Source organism: Epinephelus lanceolatus, chromosome 23 (genome assembly GCF_041903045.1).
Source record: "Epinephelus lanceolatus isolate andai-2023 chromosome 23, ASM4190304v1, whole genome shotgun sequence".
Taxonomy (NCBI): Eukaryota; Metazoa; Chordata; class Actinopteri; order Perciformes; family Serranidae; genus Epinephelus; species Epinephelus lanceolatus.
In genome coordinates, this window is record NC_135756.1 from 19,694,404 (window position 1) to 19,715,203 (window position 20,800).

Here is a 20,800-nt window from a genome sequence, read left to right on the forward strand (position 1 = left end):
GGGCCCAGAATAGGGCCATGTGGACCCCCTCAAGGGCTTTTACCCACTGCTCCACTTGCAAAGCCACCCCCAACTCCATCTCCTATATAGATCTAAAATATTTAAGTAATGGTTTTAATGTAACTATGAAGTTGGAGGAATTTAAAGAAATGAGACTGCGGTAAATTAGATTTAGTTCACCGTTGTTCGAAGGAAGGAAATATTTCATCTGTAAAAAGGGCCTTCATATTTCCAATTCCATTTCTTTTCCAAATATCAAAAGACTCGTCCATCATGGATGGGAAGAACAGGTGGCTGGGAGAGACTGAGGCAAGATGGTTATTTTTCTTTTTAAGGAAAGGACAAGTTGTTTGAAGAACAATGAAGTTCTTAATATGTACAGATGAATAACTCATTAGAACAGGATTGTTGTGGGACTCAAAATGTTAGTGTAACAGGATCAGTCTATGCACTTCAGACAATTAGGAAATATGTGTTGTAAAATCAGAAACCTTGGAGATCAGTTCATCCCTTTACTTCACTACTCACAGTAAACAAAATTTTAACCAGGGGTGGCCAAACCTTTGCAACCTAACTTGAATTGTTCAGATTGTCAGAACTTTAAATTCTAGTTGGGACATTAAAGCGTCAGTACATCCCAAAATGTATTTGCACTCTTTAGTGTGGCTGATGCTGCTGTACTGGCAAAATGACTGCATTTCCCAGCATCCCACAGCCTCAGTGGGGCTGGGCTACTCTCCTATAACAGGTAGGGCGGGTTCCTATTGTTTCCACAGGTGCTATGAAAAACTGAGAGACTCAGGAGGCTGTTAGTCAGTAGGAACAGGAAAAACGGATGACAGGAGGACACAGAGATAAAGAGAGGCAGAGGAGCCAGAGGAGGAAAAGAACTGACACGTGTGTGAAAGAACAGCAGGTGGATTGGACAGGAACCTGGATTACACACAGGGATCTTTTTAAATTCTGTTTTATTTGAAGGAAGTTACTTTTTTCTTTGCTGCTGACCAGGACCTGTGCAGGAGGACAAAAAGGATGGGATGTGTGGTCATGCTTTTTTTTTCTTACTGTGGGCCACAAACTGGGTCAACACCTGAGAAGGAGCTGAAAGGAGCAGCAGAGACTGAGGCCGTTTTGTCCTTCTGAAAGAGGACAGACTGAACTGACAGAGGGGAAGCTGAATTACAAAGAATAATCCCTTACTGAAATCAGGCACAGCTGATTGTTCCAGATTGCTGCGTCTGTTTTTTTCTTTCCACTGTGTACGTACAGTTCAAATTTTATTTTGAATTCTATTTTGTAAACATTGGTGAGGTAAAGAGGCTGTGACGTGCTTTCTTACCTTTGCACAGCACCATTAACATCTTCACAAACAAACTTTCCATACCTTAAACTGGTTTTACAGGCTACATTTGGACTAACTACAGTCACACTGCTGCAGGAAATCTAGCCTGACCAGCTGTAGCTTTGACTGGAAGGAAAACTGTTTCTTTTTTAGATGAAACCTCTCAACTGAAATGCATTTTGGGACCAGTGGTCTTTCCTATGACACAGCCTTTACTCAAGCATAAAGATACCCAAGCATCTTTAGGCCTCAAACAGTCCAAGTGATCTACAGTTGTCCACAGACTCCACTGTACCTCCACCATGCAGGCCCCAGGACCTGAGCATGATGACTCTTTTGATTTCCTGTTCAAGATCATCCTGATCGGGGACTCAAACGTGGGGAAGACCTGCGTGGTTCAGAATTTCAAGTCAGGGATTTTCTCAGAGAGGCAGCAGAACACCATCGGGGTGGACTTCACTGTGCGGACGGTGGATATCGAGGGGAAGAAAGTTAAGGTTGGCACTGGTGTGATTGAGTGTGTTGACGGACACGCTGTAAATGCATGAATGTTGGGATGAGTGGAGCCTTTACTGTCAAAACCTGGCCTACCAGCAGGGGACTGTAGATTCAAGTCAAGGTTAGGCACTCGAAAGGGATAAAGAAGAATTTTAAGGTGTGAGAAGAGCAAACTATCAGCTTGTTCTCAGGTCCTGAAAAGCCTTAAAGCACTGAATTCAGTTTCCTAAAAGGCCTTATGAGGTATTAAGAAGTATTAAATGATAAAGGCAGTAATGTCAGGTATAAACCCCCCCTAATGAAATGATCATTTTAATTAGTTCATCCATCCATTTTATGTGGCTTATCTGGGTCGAGATCCCCTCATTACACTATATTAGGAATTATTGTTGTATAACTTTGGGAAGTAGGGAAAATAATAATCCATCATGAAATTATCCATCGGCCCTGTACAACTGTGAAACAGGTGTTAAATTGCGTTCTATGCAGTATTCAAAAAGTCTTGAATTTAATAACCCTGCAGAAACCCTGATTGTGCCCCAGCTAAATGCCTCGATCCTTATCGCGGGTGTCGTAGAGCCAGCTGGCTCTGACAACGACAGGCAGCACAGCACAACACGGAGTACTGCACAGGCCTTTTATGTGAAAGATATTTAACGAAAAGTACGCCACAAATCAGGAAAACGCACCTCCTGTCCGATGTGATGGACTTTTTTTTTTTAGGTTTAGGGATAAATGACACCACAGTGAGAGGCTGTCCTTTGGCTACAGTGTCAGTTAGACTGAGTCCAAAACCAGTCGGACCAGCTGCTCACATGAAGGACCTGTCCTTCAGGTTGTTCCGCTCGTGCTTTTGTGCAGACGAAAATAAATCTGGAATGACTTTCACCGTGCTGTCATTAAGATAGAAAGGGAACTGAGTGATGTAGGTGGACAGTGATTGCTGAAGTTAGTCTGTACCCTGAGTACTTCCTCTAAAACCCTTCAAATGATCATCCATGTGCAAAGTGATTACCTGTATTGATCAAAGGGTAGACACAGCCACTGCAGCACTCTTAATACTGTGGGTAAGGGTGCCTAGAATGATCAAATTAAGTCATTGCTACATCCAAATTTCCTACCATTTTGTATGTTTCTGTTTGTATTTGTGTCACTAAGGTTTACCTGGAGATTTGTCATAGCCAGGGGGGAGGAACAGTGTGTGTCTCAACACACAAACACACCTACTCCAACTGTACTGTTCTGTTGACAAGGCAGTTAGATGACTGCAAGATAAACAGTCATGGCATGCCGTCTTACCTCAAATTCGTTAAAGATACACTCTACAAAATCATTGTATAGACTCATACAGATGTAATACCTCTCAGTCATCACTTTTGACCTACTAGAAGTGTGTGGAGGTGTGTTTATCTGCAAAGACTCTGCCTTCCGCCTGAATCTTTTTCTTTTCTTCCTTGAGTGGATTGGCAGCTGGGAAATTTAGAAACCAGGTCGACACCTTGAGCTTTTTGTCGCGTTCCACAGGCCATTTCTAAACAGTTTTTTGTAGTGTAGCATGCTATTTATTTCTGCTGGGGGGGCACTGCCACTGGGGAGTACTGTTGCCATGACTGCAACAGTGTTTGAGTGGGTGGGACATGTCAGGTGGTATCCACATGAATGCCAGAACCAAAGGTTTCCCAGCAGAACAATGCATTGGAACAAAATAATCACTTATTCACTTCACCTGTCAGTGGTTTCAGTGTTTTAGCTGATTGGTGTAAGTCTTCTGGCTAAGAGAGTGACAGGAGACATAAGCAATGCTATTTGACTGTACCTTAGGAATATGAAGGTCTTTACACTGAATACGAATACACTGAATATGTGAGAGGATTTGGATCAATTGTTCTTCAAGTGTTTTGGGAAGGGCTTCAAAAATGGAGGACCAGTCACCCAGAATGTATGAGTACTTGTACTTTTGTATCTGTTACAAGAATCGTCAACCGAGGGGTACGTCTTTGAGATTTTGACTTTAGATAGATGAAGTCTGTGTGCAAACTTGAATCGAATCAGGCCATACCTGGCACATACTGATGAGGTGTGCATTCTCAGGAATGTATCTGACCACTAGGCATTTGTAAATTGTAGGTTCAGATCAACCTGCCACGCCTCTCTCAATGCATCAAGAGCTGTCTGTAAAGGTGAAAGTTTCAAATACATAATGGATATTGTGCCTTTGAGAGATGGAGCTGTTGGAAATAGAATATCTAGAGGCTGCTGTTCGGGGATTGATGGAAATGAACCTGTATGTTTACGAGCCCAATCTCAAACCAGCAAATATCTGTCCTCGGTATATCAGAAACATTAGCAATGTACATATCCTTAATTGAGACAATACCCTTCTCACGCGAGAAGGATTACAAAGTTAATAAGTTTCATTATAAAAAAAGGGGGAAACTGATGATTTGCTCCAATTGGGGCATGTGATTGGTTGATTTTGTTCAGGCTAGATGGATTCTTGCAAATGCCATTAAGAGCAGCAGGAGGAGCCAGAGGAACGTGATTTTTTCAGGGATTATCCATCTAATGCACTGCTCTTACGATATAGTTACAGTTTCAAAAAAGTTAGTTTTATAGAGTAACCTACTGTAGTTGTAACTATTAATGGTTAAACTGTGAGGATCCACTCCTCCCCTTCTATTCCAGAGGCATCACCAACAGTGTTTACAGGCAGGATGTCGGTAATTAATAGTCTAGAAGCATTTTATTTTCCCATTTAATTTGTTTTTATGTTCGATGAATCACAATATAAGTCAACATAAGGTTGTAAAAGTAATACAATGGAATGAACTGCTTGGTAAATTATCAGCGACTCAATCTAATACCTTTTTGTCAAAGTCAGCGAGTATCTCCTCACGGTCCGCTAGCTTTCCAACGTGTGTGTGTGTTCTGAAAAAATATTCAGTGTTCACACACAGCCCTGGCTCTGTAAATGGGAGACAAACAAAGTGTCGGACCATGCTACACAACACTATCGTGCTGTGGGGAAATCACCTGGATGTATAAAGAGAAGTGGGATTGAGAGGGATGGTAAAATGGAGCTCCTCAAGGAGCACTGATGGGAGGGGTGTAGTTCTTTAGGTGTAGAGTTCAAGTGTCAACAATCTCTCTACAGAATCTACATTTAAAGGTTCAGTATGCAATTCTAAAGAAAGACAGATAGATAGTAGACGGATGTTTTAAGGTCATCAAATGCTAACGACTTTGCATTGGTAGTCGGACTGATCCACAGACCTAAAGTTGGTGTATTTGACGACCTGGAAATGATACTCAACAATCTATCTTTTTTTTAGAACAACATACTGCACGTCCTGTTATAAACAGTCAGGGTTATTTATTTTCACAGACTATATTCAGAAATGTTCAGATGTGATTCACTATTCTGTGATTTGGTTTAAAAGCAAGCAGACATAGTTCAAACCATCAACACTGGCGCTAAAAATAGGTTGAGCAGGTGAGTTTAGATTGGTCTCCATGACAGTCATTACTATGTTAACATGGTCTGTCAGGTGCTCAGGGAGTATTCTGCAGAGACATAAAGAATCCAACACACTGTTTCCCATGAGTGAGTGTGTGTGTGTGTGTGTGTGTGTGTGTGTGTGTGTTTTATTGTCCATGTCAGCCATACATCCAGTCACGTGTATTTAATCAATATAGCTGTTAAAGCTGATTCCTTGTTCCCGTGTGTGTAACAGATGCAGGTGTGGGACACGGCAGGTCAGGAGAGGTTTCGCACGATCACCCAGAGCTACTATCGCAGCGCTCACGGTGCCATCATCGCCTATGACATCACGCGACACCCAACCTTTGACTCTGTGACTCACTGGATCAAAGAGGTGGAGCTCTACGGAGCGAGCAATGTAGTGCTGGTTCTTATAGGTGAGTGTGGACATGACATGTTGGATGTACTCCTTTTGGATATTTAAAGGGACAGTTCACCCCAAAATCAAAAATTCATATTTTTGCTCTTACATTTATTGTTATTAAGCAATCTAGATTGTTTTGGTGTGAGCTGACGAGTGTTGGAGATATCGGCCGTAGAGATGTCTGCCTTCTCTAGAATATAATGGAACTAGATGGCACTCAGCTTGTGGTGCTGAAAGCACCAAAAGAAATCAGGACCTGTTTACCGAACATAATCCACAGTCTGTGTTGTGAGCAGTTTCATGTAAGAACTATTTTCTTACCGAACTACACCTGCCAACTGTATCACAGTCCCTCAAGAATTGTGTGGCCTTTTTCTTTTTGGGTTTGGTGCGGCCTGAAATGCCTGATTTCACGGCAGCTTTTTGAAATATTTGCATTGGTTTTAGTCATTTTTTGCAATGAAATTGCGGGGTCAAGTGAAAATTGCAAATTTAGTTGGGTTGATGCTGTCTCAAATTCAGAGCCTAGCATATATTGCTCCAGGAGTTAGGTTTCTCTGTAGGCCGAGGCGGAAGTTAGCATGGCTCTGGTTCCCTCATCAAAACGTCAAGGATTTTCCATTGAATTTTGAGTTATTGCTGAAAATAGGCTCTGTTGCAACAAACATTTATGATACTTACACGGTTTTCAGCGAGATAATCTTCACAAATTAACACAATTTTTGACGATTATGGAAGCCTAAATGTGATCACAAGAAGTAAAAACCCAACCTTAAGCTATTAATGATCTACATTACAGTCGCATGACCAAATGCCACCACCATAACAAGACTGTAAAGCCATGTTGGGTGTGATGATGTTCTGTGGTCTTGTTTAGCCACATGTTAGCAACTGCCATTATCAAGACACTTAGAAACTTCAAAATTCAGGAGTGGGGTTTTTACTGACATATTTTATGTCGTAGTACAAAACGTGAAAGTCTCTTTAGTTTGGGTTAACCACAGACCTTATTTCAAGCATCTAACCAAAAACCCATTGACTCTGAGATGAGGAAACTGTGAGTGGGAAAATGCTAACTCATTTCCGGGTTTTAGGACTCATTCCTGACAAACTCTATCAGGAGCATTCACTGTTTAACCTCAGAATTAGAATCTATTTGTAATGATGGGTAGTAGTGGGGGTCTGCAACAGCTGAGCATAGGTGTTTGTAGCTGCTCTCCTCCTGCTCTCTCTGCCTGGTTAGCATGAGCTAACAGAGCAGCAGCTAACATCCAACTCTGAGCCATAAACGGTCTCAACAATCTTACACCATCACTGAAATGGCTCGACTTTGCCGTATAACACATAAAAACTAATGGGTAACGTTACCCATGTGATGCCTACAGTTAACCCTGTCACTGTGTGTGAGACTCTGTGCAGGGCGTGGAGCTCACTCTCCCACAGCTGTACTATTATCATCAATAGAGAGAAAGCAAGGCAAGGAGAGTCTGAGATTTTACCTGTTTCAAATAGCAGAATTTCCCATACAATTGCAAGGTCATCTGTATTTCACAGGGGTTGGCTGAATTTGTGAGAATTTGTGTGACCACAACATCCTAGAGGCACTGGTATCATCATGCAGAAGGAAGTGTGCATCTATTGCTAGCTCTTGTAGCACCACTGAGCTAGCCAACAATACAGCCAAGCCAGGGAGGACGCCATTAATATGTACATCTTTTGCTGTCACAAGCACTAGCCCCTTGTTAAGTAGATTCATGCCTCCTACTGTGCAGTGATATGCCAATACTCCCTGACTCCCACCAAAACAATCTAAATTGATAAATAGCACTTTAAGTAAGAGGAAAAACATGTACTTTTGATTTGGGAGTGAACTGTCGCATTAAAGTAGTCTTGTGTCTGCATCTTTAAGCTCCCTGACTGTCTCCATGCAGGTAACAAATGTGACCTGGAGCAGGAACGTCAGGTTCTGTTCGAGGAAGCCTGCAATCTGGCAAAGGAGAAAGACATACTAGCTGCTCTAGAAACATCTGCAAAGGTAATAAGCGGACTCAAGCATGTAAAGCACAGAGGAGCTGGTTAAAAATTGTTAGATAAAGTTGTCAATCTCCTTCTCTGCGTCTAGGAGAGTCAGAATGTAGAAGAAGCCTTCCTCATGATGGCCAAAGAGCTGCTGTCTCGTAACGGCCTCAATGTCCAGCCGGGGGACTCTGACAGCAGCAACACACCTCGAATTCTCCTTCGGTCCAACTCTCGGCCAGTTAACGGTGCGGTAGCTGCCTACACACCACCAGAGAAGAAATGTTGCTGATTCGAACGTGGATCTGACAGGGAAGAGAGTGAAGGACACTTTTTATTTGGAATGTTGGAGAAGAGGAATGGAAGAAGATCCAGAGATGCACAAGGCCTCAAGAACCAAGAATCTTTGTATGGAGGAAGTTTGGGATATTTATAGTATTGAGAAATGAATTCAGTGAAGGCCACTTGTCTGTGACTTACCTGGCCTGAGAGAACATGGGCTGTTTCTTCTCCTCCAAGTCATGTAATATTATCAGCACGAAATGCCGTTTGACTGTTACTATTCCATGTTTTTAAGTTTGCACTACCAAAAGTAATCAAATTTTGAATGTAATCACTAAAGCATCAATGTGGGGGTTAATAGCCACGAAATCTAAGCATTCTAAATATCCTGAAAACCTGCTGGCCTCAGCATACCTGCCAACCTTGAGACAAAACCGAAGTAGGGGATTGGGGATCCTCCAACAAAAAAAAATCTGCTGACTCAAAGAACAAAAATAAGTACACTGCAACAGCATTTTTATGTTAAATACTTTTAATTGTACTTTCAATTCTCAGGAAAGATACAGAATAATCGCCCCTCTGCTGTGAATCTCTGGCACAAACGCGGCAACACAACTGTTGAACTGTATGATCATGTGCTTGATAGAAAAAGCATTGCAGTAAATGGGAATTCTTCTGTCCTGGATGTCTGAAATTCCTTGAGTATTAACACTCTCCATTTCTCTCTCCATCTCTCATGCGTATGCCAGGAAACAACATTTGGTGTAGGTGTATTGTTGTCTGAGTGGACAGAGTAGACTTTTAGAGTCCTAGGCAGTGGTGTAGTGGTAGTTGATGAGGTGGGTGTACCTGTTGGTAGATGGGTCGGTTACCAAGGAGGAAATGGGTATACTCTCCTCTATATTTCAATGGCTTTTTGGCTGATAGAAAGGTGTACTGTTAATGGCAAGAAACCTGCGTATACCCTCCACTACACCACTGGTCCTCAAGCTTATACACACTGTACAGTGGCAGAAACATGAAAAAGGACAAAAAGGTGTGAAAATGTCTCATAAATCGGGAGAAATATGGGAAAATCTTGACCCTTGGAGGTAAAGGGGAGAGGGCAAGGAAAAACGTGAGTCTCCCGGTTAAATCAGGAGGGTTGGCAAGTATGGGTTCAGCCAATTATCCTGAACACAACAACATTCTTTGTGTTGTATTTTGTCTTCATGCTTCCCCCTGCTGGTTAAACTTCTGAAATTCTGCGAATGACATTAGATGTTATTGTAGTACATCAGACTCTGAGTATTTCACCCAGTGACCTCCATATTGTGGTGCCACTATGACGAGCTGTGATCCTCTGCTGCTGCACTCTGGATGAAATCATCCTGGAGAACCTGCTGCAAGCCAAAAGACCGTGAATTATAAATAAATACTTGCAGGACTACACTATCAAAGTTGTCCATGTGAGTGTGTTATGTCATCCTGTGGACTACTTCAATGTGAACACTAGAGGGCACTGTGCTGTTACACATCGCCTAAAGCTGCAGGTTGGCTACTCTTTGCCTCAGACAATAAATACCAAGGTGATTTAAAACATATGTGACTGCGCTAAGAAACAATTAACTACGTTTACATGCAACCCAGTAAACAGGAAAAATCACCTTTAAGGACGACTTTTGCCAAAATCACTTCCTGCCAACGCAACAGTCAAGCTGAAGTGAATGAACTGACGAGGCTCACATCCAGGGTATAAGCTGTCTAATGCCAAGTTGGCAGACCTTATTCAAACACCAATCTGGAAGTCATGTAGCAGGACTTGCACTGATTGTTAGTTTCTTACACTGATGCAGTTAATCTGCCTTAATGTTCACTGATTAAGTTACAAGTGGAACAGCTGTGGAAACAATCCAGGTGTGGACTTGTCCTGTAATCCAAAATAAAAAAAAATCTGCTCCATATGACAAGCAATACATGATCAATCTATCACTATAAAATCATCTTAATCATCCTCAGTGACCTACTTATTTTAGTGACAAAAAGTTCTGCTAAAATGTAATCTGGTCTGTGTTTTATACCTTCACTGACACTGATTAATTATCCTGTTTTTAACTGACATTAAGGCCCAAAATATGACCATAGCATGGAATGAGAATCTGCATGATAAGATTTCAAGTTTCAAAAAGAAGGAGGTTGGCTGTTGTGTGTTCAGCACACTTGGTGGCATTAGCTGACAATCAGTGAAGACTGCTTCCTGCCATGGGCTTCCAAAAAAATTAAACCACATTAATAGACATCAGTTTTGTGGGTGTGTGTATTACCTTGTGTTTGCTGAAAAGTAACATGTGGGCATTTTCTGGAGAAGGCTAAGTTACTTGATTTGGTGTCAAAATGCATCATTGTCACATTTAAGCTCTGTTATCAGGCCATTTTTAGAATTTAGCACGTTTAGCGATAATTATTAGTCATGCTTAGGGCTAGGCATTGGTAGGCCTTCCTCTGAAATAACCCAGTACCAAGCAGTATCAAAATGTCTTGAATCAAACAATTTCTGCATTTGATACTTTTTGCACCGGGATCTGATCCTCTCCCAGCCAGGTCAGTTCAGCGTCAGCCCTGTTAGCATTAGCTAACAGTACAGCAGCAGCTAACTATGACACTGACCTATTTAACGGTCCCAACAAAGTCACACCAACACCAAAACAGTTTGACTCAATTGTTAAACCATTAATAACCGTTAGGTAGCATTAGGGGCTGTACACATGCCGCGTCTTTAACCACCTGGAAAACGCGAGGTCGGGCACTGGGTGTAACTTTTGTGCCTTTTTTGCATTCAAGAGTGCAGCGCCAGGGTGCTGAGGTTGCTAAGCAACTTTAACAAGTGCTGTATCAAAGCCTATTTACCTGAAATCCTTAGTGCTGAGTCGATCTTCTTCCAGGTGCTGTTTATAAGTGTATGGGCCTATCGACCGTGGGACAGATGAAAAGCTTTGGCAGCCCTGCACTAAAATGATAAACTTTTCCATATTTACCACAGACTGATATTTACAGAAGAACGGAAAGATATCTGTCAGTTGCGATTGGCTGTTCCTCATCACATGCAGTGTACATTGCTGTGTTCCAAAAGGTGAACTCGGTTTATCTCAGAGCGCAGCGGTCGCGGCCTGAAAAATGTTCACTTGGGAACGCATGTGTGCCCTGGCATTTGAGCGTGCCTGCCGTGCGTCTGCATTAAAAACAATGAATTTGAGGGCGCAGAAAATGCAGCATGTGTGGGGCTCCTTAGCCGTTCACTGCAAAAAGTTAGTCCTGTCACTGTGTCTTTGTGGCTGGTGGGACTCTAAACAACTGTCCCCAGTGCAGAGCTCACACTCCTGCAGCAGCAAGTCTGTAGTGTGGTGAAGTTAAGCACAGTGTATTTGACGGAGCTGGGGTTCAGTGTGCTGAGGTGCCATTAAATGTTTGAAATTATGGCTAAACAACCATTCATATAATAGGTATCAAATGAAGTACTCTATTGGTATCAGGATCATTTTAAGGGTCCTGGTATCGTAATTTTTTTAAAAGATACCCAGCCCAGGTCATGATGCACTTGGTTGATCCCCAGTGTATCTGGAAACTTACATGACCTCATCAAAACATTACTGTATGATCCAGCACATCTGCTTCCTGTCATATTTGATTCAGTATGTCGACCTACATTTTTTGCTCCCCGTCATGTCTGTCCAAACGAATTCTCAGAAAAAATAAACCCAATTTTATTTCCAGAAAACAGATAGACAATGTCATACATTAACTCATACAAAAAAGACCACAAACTACTTTTTTGAAAGGAAAAAAAAGTATATCCTGAACTCAATCAAAATGACTGTAAAGGAAATAAGAGAGCACCTGCAGTTCATTGTGTGGCAAATTCAAAGAGACGTTTTTTGTTGTTGGGGTTATTAGATCTGATACGGACTGGACTGGGAATGCTCTGTAGAAAAGATAAAACAAAAGCTCACATGGCAAATCCTAAACTTTAGTTTAAAGGTAAACTTAGCAATATAACATTAAGAAAATGTTAATGTCCTAAAATTAGCTTTTTGTTTGATCACTAAAAGGGCAATGGATCTTTTTTCCCCAAATTGTACTTTTACACATCAGCTTTTATTTAAACATCAGATCACTGAGTCTACTGTTATGAATCCATTCTTCAGCCTGTCCACAGACCTCCATTTTAATCCAACACTCCTTTGACCTCCACACTAAACCACACCTGTCCACCGATCCACCACCTTTCTAACTCAGCCTGATGATCTCAAACTTGTTGGGCTTCTTTTTCTCTTTCAGGTGCTGCGGTAGACGCCCACCCTGCCCAACAACCGTCTCCCCCATCACCTCTTGTGCCTCATTTTCTGTCCCCCCTTGTCCTCCCTGTCCCGTATCCATTCCTCCAGTTTGTTTATCCTTGGGACATTCCCCGTTGTAGGTCTTGACGTAATCCTCAACGCGCCAGCCCATGAACTCCTGTGGCTCGGAGCAGATCAGGCCAGTGTAGTAGACGCCGGGGTGGTGCTTGAGCCAATAGATCAGGTAGTGAATGTTGTAGTCGCAGATCCAGGGGTTGTTCTCCAGCGAGAGCTTCCGTAGGAAGTAGAGGTCCTCTAGTACACCATACTGGAAGTAGTGGAGACTGTTGTTGGACAGGTCGAGCTCACGGAGGTACAGCAGGCCTGCGAATGCAGCTGGGAGGAAGAGAAAGGTAGAACAAGATAAGTTAGCATCTTTTACTGCTGGCTGAACGCTAAAAGGGCCACCCTGTCTCCCTGGATGCTTCCTGTTTGTTAATTTCCACGTACTGCAGTCACAAAACATGATTCACTTATAATAGTGTTGCAACCACAATATTTTAAGCTCTTTTTTGGTCTCCACACACTCCTCAGGGAAATATGACTCTTAAGCTGCTAAATGCTTCACTTTCTTTACAAGCTAGTTGCTAACTTTGCTGCTGAAACGGCTGTCCACTGCGTCAGGGAACTGCGCTGATGAGAGCTGCAAGAGTGAAACAGTAAAGCTGCATACCGTAAAGCAGAGTTCAAGCTGTTCTCATACACTGTTCGTACATGTACCTATGAAAAATAATGCACCAGAATTCATGTACAATCCACGTAATTGGGAAGGCTGCAATCACATAATAGTTTGGGGTGTTGGATTGGCCAAACAAGCACACGACTTTCCCCCAGGAGATAGTGTATGTGTCCTGTGAAACCAAGTGAGCTTTGAGTTATTCTAAGACACACCTTCACCATGTTTCTTTTTCTCAACCTAACCTACGTAACTAAACAAAATCCAAGTAACTTTACATTGAGGACATAACTTTACCTCACGTACATAACGTAACAAAGCCATTCTTTGGGCGCTAATTTGTGAGATTTCATATGAACCGCTGTATGAGAATACGTTGAAAAGTTAGAGGATTTTCTGTGTTTCATTACACAAAGCCATTTGATGAATTGTTAATGAAATCAATATTGATTAGTGCAGCTTTAAGCGTCTTGTCTGGTGTCCATTTTTGGAATAATGCACTTTAAGTTTAAGTTACATTTTAATGGAACATGTAACTCCAGTAGTTGCTGTCCAATGAAAAGTTGGGGAAAATGGGTATGTCCAAAATGTAAACTTTTAAGAAATAAAAAAAAAAGGCAAAGTCATAAAATGTGTACTTCCCTATCCATAAAAATAGTAAAAAAATAAGGGAGAACATGACATCAGCAGCAGGGGACCAACATGGTCATGGCATGTGTTTGCACTGAAAATTAACCAAAACATTTGTTGTCTAAATTATGTTTAATGACACACTTGCTGTACTTTAGATTCCAGGGCACATGACAGTTTCATGTGTTAACAGCGGATTTAACAGGTGGACTGACTTTGAGCTGGGAAGAGCTAAAGAGTTAAAAAGGTGACTGTTGATGTCCTTAAAAGGTTCCAGACACTGTTATCAGTCTGTGTAATGGGACAGTCAAGACTGTTTCACGCTGTCCACCAGCCTTGGGCCTAGCTTTGATCTTAACAGAGCGGAAGAGAAGAGGGGGAGAATGAGAGGAGGAGAAAGAAGAAGAGAGAAAGGAGAGTGTGTAGAACATATAAAAGGTAGAAAAATATATCGAGGATAAAGACATCACTGAGACAGAGACACAAAGGTTAAAAAAAAGGACCCTGGGGACTATAATCCTCCTGAAATCCATTTTCAATCATCATAAAGATAATTTACTGCAATCTCATCATTCAACCATAAAGATGACACAGATAGAGGGAGCTTTAGGAGAGGAAGGAGAGGAACAGAGGGATGAGGGAGGCCCCTGTTATCTCTCGACTCATGACTCTCCCAAATGGGCTATTGATCATTTGCTTTTTTTGAGCCACTAAGGCTACAGGAAGCCAGGTGTGGTCTACTTCCATGGTATTTTCCCAGGCACTGAAATAAAGCAGTATTTTCTGTGAAGTATATTCAGTTTGTGCGTGTCATCAGAGTTTTCACAGGAAGCGTATTATTCAGTCTTTGGACTGTGTGTCCTAAAATTGGCATGAGAAAATACCTGTTCATATTCCTGCCAATTTTAGGTATTTGTTCCCCCCTGGGACGCCTTTCTTTCCAGCTAAATATTAAGAAATGCCAGCTGGGAGTTCTACAGCGCTTTGGAGGTGCAGCATTTTTCAGCTGAGACATCTTGGTTTGATTTCTATAACACACAGTACCTCCAGAAGTAAAAAATGTTGGAACAAGAGGCAGTATTATCTCTGGCCCTTGCTCTGGATAAAGAGATGGCCGAAGCACGTGGGGAGGTGACTGACCCACCAGTCTATGTGGGTTCATGAGATTTAATATATTACAATGTATAAGTTATATTAACATATTTCTCCCTTGTTGTTGTTCAGCACTTGTACATGTAAGATGTGATGGTTGGTCTTTGTGGTGTTTGTCCGGCCCCTCTTCCACTGTGATTAAACTTCTGGGTAAAAAGTAACAGTGACGAATGCCTCAGCGCCTTGTCATGCTGCTGCCATTTGGAGCATAGCGTTAACATGTGGCGCTCTGCTCCCATTGCAAAGAATTAAAAACATACGCTGGCCTCAGGAAAAAATGCCTCTGTGTGTATTTAGTAATAAACTACCATTGATGGTCATGGGTTGTGACAGTTAAAATTGTAAAATGTACCCAATGACTGTATATGAAAGATGGACAAAGCATCTTCACTTCCTCTCACTTCTTTCACCTCTCCACAAAAATCAAGCCAAAATATCCCGAATACGGCCGCTGCCATCTTGCACTGGTGACATCGGGTTTGTTCCAAATCACATATGTACTGTTGCATGCAGTATGCACACAATCCGGACATACTACTTTGTCATAATATTACACCCACAATGGGAGTATGGTATTGGAACACACAGATGATGTGGAGCCAGAGTCTGCACAGTAGCGATCTCTGTGGTATCAAGGTCCCATCCCTACACCCCCAACCAATCTTGGGCAGTGCCATTGATCACGAGCACAGTGACTAGCTCACACAGCTGTCAATCATGATGGCCAACCCCCTTTTTATAGCATCAAATAGCTAATAAAACCCAAACTTATCAGAAAAATGGATCCTGGAGCACGCATTAAGAACTACCTAAAATGATCTTTTACTTTCGCCCATGTCCTATCCACTAACATAGAGAGGGCGGGGTTTATGACCTATACTGCAGCCAGCCACCAAGCAACAATCAAGATGTTTTTGCTTCAGTTTTCAGGAGCTGTCATGTCGTCAATCTTTAGATACAGTCTAGGCATGTACCTTTATACCTTTATGACCTTACTGTGTTGCCTAGATACAAGGGACACGACATCATCGGACAGTGCCTCATGTTGTTGAGTAGCTGGGCGGCTGCCTTGCTAAAAATGGATGTCTATTGCTGAGCTCCTGTTTTGTTTTGCCTCTCTACTCAAGTGTGACTTTTAATATCCTTTGGATTTTATTTTGTTCATGTATGATAAGATAGTAGCCACACATTGTGGAGACTCCAGTGTCAGAATTGCTGAGCGACCTCAACCAAGAAACACAGACCCAGGGAGTAAGTCCACTGGCCATGAGAGAAACTATTCCTTTAATGACCATACTTCCCTGCTTAGTGTGACATGTCAGTTCCACCCTGATGACTCTTTCCATCTGTTCTTTGTTTCAAACCGTCCTTATCTCACTATCCTTTGAGACAAGTCAACTTTTTGTCACAGAAAAAAAGGTATGTTCTACATAACATTCTTATCTCCAAGTATTTTAATCAGCACTCCCACCAGGCTCACAGATCCATATGCCATAACACCCACCGAGGGTAATGCTTTAAACCCTGTCATCGATTTTTCCAGCTTCAACGCACACGCATTAACGTTTTTTTGAGCTACGAACGAAGCAGGCAAAAAGGCATGAAAAAGCAACTCTCGTCCGAATTCAGCAGAGGTGATAAATTAGGGATTTGCACCCCAGGCTTGCAACGCTCTGGGCTGATGCTGGCAACGAGTCTCCATAACAAATAAACACAATTTCAAAGTCTCTGGTCGCCATAGCTCCAGATATCACTGTTGCACAAGTCCCACTATTACATATTTGTCTGCTGCTGCATTGTTTTTTCAATTACAGAAACACAAAAGAGATGCAGGCAGGAAGGATCTTCAACAGGAACTTGGAGAGTATTAAGACTATTTTTTAGGAGTTTGAAGCTCCAGATGGGTGGAAATGAATTGTGACAATTCCTAAAATGTCAAGTTATTAGTCATAGGGAAAGTGTGTTAAATTGACCTTCACATATACTGTACTCTTCTGTGACTGTCTAAATGATTGGTTTTTTTTCTATTTTTGGGGTTTGTCCTGCAAGGAAAAACCACAGCAATCTGGCGCAAACATCTGCCAAACCCAACACTGAAAGACGCAATAATTGTGCATTTATTAGTAATAACTCCAGTGTGCCAGAGCCTTTTGTTTATGCTTTTCAATTGGAGGGTGACCAGCAGGGGAAAGAAACATGAATGAAAAGGCAAGACAAACAACCTCTTGCAAATGTTTTTGGGTTTTATTTTTCTCTCAATGTGTACGTGATTAGAAGGAGCAACTATGATTGAGACCATATGTCACTCACTGGCTATCACAAGCGCTCAGAGTTACGCAGTATTTCTTGTGCAGTTTCCAAGTGGTCTTGGACACACTGGGGCGGGCTGCACTAGATTGTTTACATGTGTCGCAGGGTAATGAAGAAATCTACAAGGTTTTGTAAAGGATTTCCCTCCTGGGCAGGAAGACACAAGCCCAGACATCATTAACATGGAGTGAGTAATGAGTCTGCACTTTTTTAATGGCGCTATAGTGCTGAGGCAGAGTTACTATTCAGAGCAGATATTCTGCTTCAGTAAAATCGATCTTTTGAACAATAAATTGTTTTGTGTTTCCCTGACGAATTCTGCTGAACTTTCCCTTGATCCCTGTTCAGTTTTGAGAGCCGTACATTTGGTTATGTGCGTTGTTAAAGGGACGGTTCACCCCACATTCAGAAAGACATTTTTTCCCTCTAACTTGTCAGACTATTTATCAATCTAGATGGTTTTGATTTGATTTCACGTTATAGGCCGAATCACTGCAACGTTGTGCTATCAACAACAACCGCCTCTGGGTAGGCAAGTGATTTTAATCACAGCGATATGTGACATCAGCAAACGTGTTATTATTTTTAGCCATTATCATAAATAAAAAGAGGCTAAGCAATGTACTGCTATGGAGGATATTTTAGCGAACTAAAAACAAATCTATCATTTTAAGTGTATGTTATATTTGGAATATTTTCACTGCTTTACCTGACATTACACACTAACCGATGGAGGCAGTGGTAGACCAGCAACTCCCCTGATCTGCAAAGCAAAATTACTGTTTTTGTCAATGGAGTCTGGTGGCTTCCAGATAACAGCTTCAGTTCTACGTCAGAAAAGGCTGACTGACGGCAAGGTAAAGTGGTTAAATATTCTTAATATAATGTACACTTGACTTGAGTCCATGGATATCAACTGTTTTAAATAAATACAAGAATTCAAAACAACATTTAGGAAAACAACAGAACCATACTACAAATCACATCAGGCGTTACGAATAATGGATGAAGTGCAACAAATGAATCATTCCCCACTTACATTCAAAGTTCGACTGGTGCACTGAGGCTACTTAGAGGCTGTACTCTGATTTAAGTTGAGGAATAAATGGGTTCCTCAACCTGTTCAAGCCTGTGGGACTCTTAAGGCCAAAACACACCGGCGGCATACGACACGCGTCAAAACAGCTGCCCCCATTATTTTCTATGTACAAACCCATACCGGTGGCAGCTCGACGTGCGTCGATGTGCCGCACCGCGGCACTTTACCCTATTGTCCTATTTTTCCAGCGTCGCCGCCCTTGAAAAAGCTCTATTTTGTACATCCCAGCCTAGCAGACTGGAGTGTGAAATCCGGTTGATGCCCCGCAGCGTGACGCTTTTTGTGTGTGTTGGGGGCGGCACTTGACTCGCATCAATGACGCCGCTGTCATATGACGCCGCCGTCATATGACGCCGCTGGTGTGTTTTAGCCTTAAATCTTCTCTATGATGGAAAAAGTTGAAATTCTTCAAACGAAATGCGAGAGGTGTCCGAGCAACACATTCTCATCCCAACTCATCAAATCTTTCTGCTCGGTCAGTGGTACTTTCACGTCTACATATGATGCGCAAGGTGTCGTCCTGCATCTGTTGTTGACATTCCAGGATGCTGTGTAAATTTACATTTGGTACATGCATTGTCCATCCATCCATCCATTTTCATCCGCTTATCTGGGGCCGTGTTGTGGGGGCAGCAGGCCGAGCAAAGCACCCCAGACATCCCTCTCCCCGGCAACACTTTCCAGCTCCTCCCAGAGTAGAAATGTAATCCCTCCAGTGTGTTCTGAGTCTGCCCCGGGGCCTCCTACCAGTGGGACATGCCCAGGACACCTCCTGCCCAAGAGGCATCCTGGTCAGATGCATGAAATGCATTGTGTCTTCTCAAAATATGCTTCTGTTTTCACAGGAAATGTACAGTTTCTACGCGTTAGATGCGTATAGTCTTTTTCAAAATGAACTCACAACTTTGGTAAAACACCTCGAATTGACAGCTGTTCCCTTGTGCAACAAAAACATGGTGGTTCGGTTCAGGGAACAAAAGCATGTGATTAAGTTTAGAAAAAGACATCATGGTTTGGCTCAACATTCACACAGAAAGTGAACCACGGCCTCACTTCCTGTCCTTGTTGCTGTTTGTTGGACTCATCCACCTTCACTGGTGGCGTTACAAACCGATTAACCCTTTGTAGCGATATGATACACTGCCAGGTGGTGTACCATAAATAGTCTCCCCTGACCAGCCTCCCTTACTTCGGAATGGGAGTTTGGGGACATTCGTCTTTCGTTTTGTAATAGAAATGGGCCGGGATATCCAGACCACATGACGGCATTGCCATAGGTACGGCACCGGAAGAGCAATTCTGGTGTAGACGGGTGTAAGGCAAAGCTAATCAGCTGTTGGTCGAGGAAGTACGGAAGTATACGGATTTGGATCCAATCACATCACTGCCGCTGGGAGCCAGCGCTAGTTCTATTACAACTTTCCTATGGGAATGTCCACAGACGACAGAGTCAGCCAGCGTGCTGACGTCATCGCTGTCTGTGTAAGAGACTATACCATAAACTGATGGCACATGGCAGCGTATCATCCCTTCACGAGAGGTTCCTTTTTGTGATGGTGTCTGAAGCCGAGATCATTGACGAAGCGACAGTATTTGATGAGTTCGGGATGAGAACAGGCTACAGCAATGTGTTGAGTTTTTCAAAAGTTGTTTTTTTCTCCTGTTTGGCGCTTTGAGCATCAGCAGAGTGCAATCTAAATCCATTACATTTGAGAGAAGGCCGACATTTGTACAGCTGATATTTCCAATATCCCTTTAAATGGGCCACTTTTGTTGATGCTAGTATTTTCAATGCACATTTTTCTGAGTTAATTTGCAGTTTAACCCAGTGGTTCCCAACCCCTTTGGCTAGTGACGAAGATTGATTGATTGATTGATTGATTGGTTTATTTAAGTGTCATGCACGTTAAAGTGCCCAGCCCACATGGACTTACAAGACACTACACAGTATATGTACAAACAATTCAAAGATGGCAAAAACAAGAATCTTATGTATCCATCATCATCGACAACAAAAAAAGTCAAAGTATTGTACTCTTATGTAGGATACAGTGTTTTCTGTCTTAATGTCCATGCTTTTTCAATAAATCTAGCTAAGACATAGATCTCTTCCTTGAAGAACCAACTCAACATATCAAATTCAGACATCCAAAATAAGTTGGGATTCTTCCCCTGAAGAGTTGGGATCCCCCCCCCCCATCACCAGGCATAACAAGATGTGAGTGGTTCAAGAACTAGTCTGTAAAGCCTGTTATATGACTTTAATGAACACCTGTCAGACAATCAGAGACAAGACTCTGTGGCCTGAGTTACCTGTATCTATATGTTGCAGGTTGTTGCCACTAAGGTTGAGCAGCTTGAGGTCTTTGGACAGCAGGAACTGTTTGGGCCTGAGATGTTTGATGGTGTTACTGGACAGATCCATCTTGACTATGTCAGACGGCAGGTCTGACGGGATGTTATTCAAATCTGCAAAGAAGGACAGACAAAGAAACATGAGTTACAAAGGTGAAAGGA

At 42.3% G+C, this 20,800-nt stretch overlaps 2 protein-coding genes across 2 annotated transcripts in view; one reads left to right on the plus strand and one right to left on the minus strand.

Annotated features, from left to right (window-relative positions):
• Window positions 1–789: 789 nt before the first annotated feature.
• LOC117249237 (ras-related protein Rab-19-like) lies at window positions 790–8,723 on the plus strand. The gene is made up of 4 exons (XM_033614737.2): window positions 790–1,839; window positions 5,575–5,758; window positions 7,677–7,780; window positions 7,868–8,723. Exons 1-4 carry the CDS (start codon window positions 1,645–1,647, stop codon window positions 8,051–8,053), a joined length of 669 nt encoding a protein of 222 aa, XP_033470628.1. The 5' UTR covers window positions 790–1,644; the 3' UTR covers window positions 8,054–8,723.
• Window positions 8,724–11,759: 3,036 nt separating this feature from the next.
• Window positions 11,760–20,800, minus strand: part of lrrc17 (leucine rich repeat containing 17) — a 44,261-nt gene continuing 35,220 nt past the window's right edge. Inside the window, exons 4-5 of the mRNA XM_033614736.2 lie at window positions 20,597–20,752; window positions 11,760–12,752 (exon numbers count right to left, since the gene is read on the minus strand). Of these exons, the coding sequence (XP_033470627.1) occupies window positions 12,307–12,752; window positions 20,597–20,752 (602 nt within the window). The 3' untranslated portion in view covers window positions 11,760–12,306. The remainder of the gene's footprint in view (window positions 12,753–20,596; window positions 20,753–20,800) is intronic.

What these genes read in the sequence shown, in the direction of transcription:
- LOC117249237 (XM_033614737.2), top strand. Translation starts at nt 1,645, where the DNA reads ATGCAGGCCCCAGGACCTGAGCATGATGACTCTTTTGATTTCCTGTTC. An exon ending in TGTAGTGCTGGTTCTTATAG is followed by an intron (nt 5,759 to 7,676) that starts GTGAGTGTGGAC and finishes GTCTCCATGCAG; the next exon opens with GTAACAAATGTGACCTGGAG. An exon ending in CTCTAGAAACATCTGCAAAG is followed by an intron (nt 7,781 to 7,867) that starts GTAATAAGCGGA and finishes CTCTGCGTCTAG; the next exon opens with GAGAGTCAGAATGTAGAAGA.